The sequence below is a fragment of the Monopterus albus genome, unplaced genomic scaffold (genome assembly GCF_001952655.1).
Source record: "Monopterus albus unplaced genomic scaffold, M_albus_1.0 scaffold328.1, whole genome shotgun sequence".
Classification (NCBI taxonomy): domain Eukaryota; kingdom Metazoa; phylum Chordata; class Actinopteri; order Synbranchiformes; family Synbranchidae; genus Monopterus; species Monopterus albus.
This window is the reverse complement of record NW_018128208.1, coordinates 813,067-814,174: the sequence shown is the minus strand read 5'-3', so window position 1 is coordinate 814,174 and position 1,108 is coordinate 813,067. Positions and strand designations below refer to the sequence as shown.

General features: G+C 39.6%; 1 protein-coding gene across 3 annotated transcripts in view; it reads right to left on the bottom strand.

Moving 5' to 3' along the window:
* LOC109974346 (syntaxin-1A) overlaps positions 1-1,108 on the bottom strand; it is a 58,544-nt gene that overhangs the window by 20,465 nt on the left and 36,971 nt on the right. For all 3 annotated transcript variants that reach the window (XR_002276953.1, XM_020624508.1, XM_020624507.1), the window contains exon 4: positions 190-264. Coding sequence is in view for 2 of the 3 variants with exons in the window: in XM_020624508.1 (XP_020480164.1) it covers positions 190-264 (75 nt within the window). In the remaining variant the exon portion in view is untranslated. The remainder of the gene's footprint in view (positions 1-189; positions 265-1,108) is intronic.

Here is a 1,108-nt window from a genome sequence, read left to right as displayed (position 1 = left end):
ATATATATATATATAAGCAGCACATTCTCTCATTTGTGAAGCTGGAACTTTCAAATATTTGTCATTTTTATTTGCAAAACACATCTGATAACCCGTGACAGGCAGTTGCCAGCATTTGAACAAGCAGACACATATCAAGTTGACTAAAATAAATCTAAAGGTTTCATTTGTACAGAAAACTGTACTCACTCTTTAACTTGGAGCGCACTTTGTTGGCCAACTTCTTGATATCTGCCATAAGATCCTCCAGCTCAGCCTTTGTTTCTAAGGAGAGGAGAGATTAGTGGTCTTTGTGTGAAACCACATGTAAACACACACTTGTATATACTAAGTCACCCACTCACACAATCCTGTGTGCCAGCCAGTTTCACAGAGACAGAATCAATAGTGGCACAACAGGGACAAATAATTCATCAGCTTCAGTCCACAACGGTGCAACTCATGCCTGTTTTTTTTTTTGTTCAGAGTACCAGCATCCTTCACTTCTCTCTCAGGTCCACTGTCCTCTTTCTGTCCTGACCAACACATTGTACACTCTGTGGAGACAAAGTTAAGACTCACGTAGGTAGATGGGTATCTGTGGGTGGGAACTATTTTAGTGACTAGTGGAACAAGTGAAATCACGATGGAGTGCAGCACAATTTAGGCTGCAAATGTTATGCTACCAGCTGAGAAGTAATAAAGAACAGAAGGTTTTAGATTGTATCATGCAGACATATCTGAGGGCAGTGTTTATAGCTGCTCAATCTTACCATCACAGAGGAAAAGGATGCAATAATTGTTCAAACAAGGAGAACGATGAACACAAAAACTGCAACAATTAGTCAGTCGACAAAAAATAATAAGCAATTATTTCAATAGTGGGTTAATCTTTACAGTTGTTCTTCAAGCAAGAATGCCAAACATCTCCCATCTGTAGCATGCTTTATCTTCTTTATTGCCCTCTATAAAGGATGTAGAGTAGCAACAGTGCAGCCGAGGTGTGCGAAAGGCAGCTATATTATAATTTTTCAAAGACAAACAAACACATTATTCTATGTGCATGTGTAGGCAGCAGCAATGAAGAATGACTGGAGTGACTGTCACATCATGTTGTGAAGCGGAACCG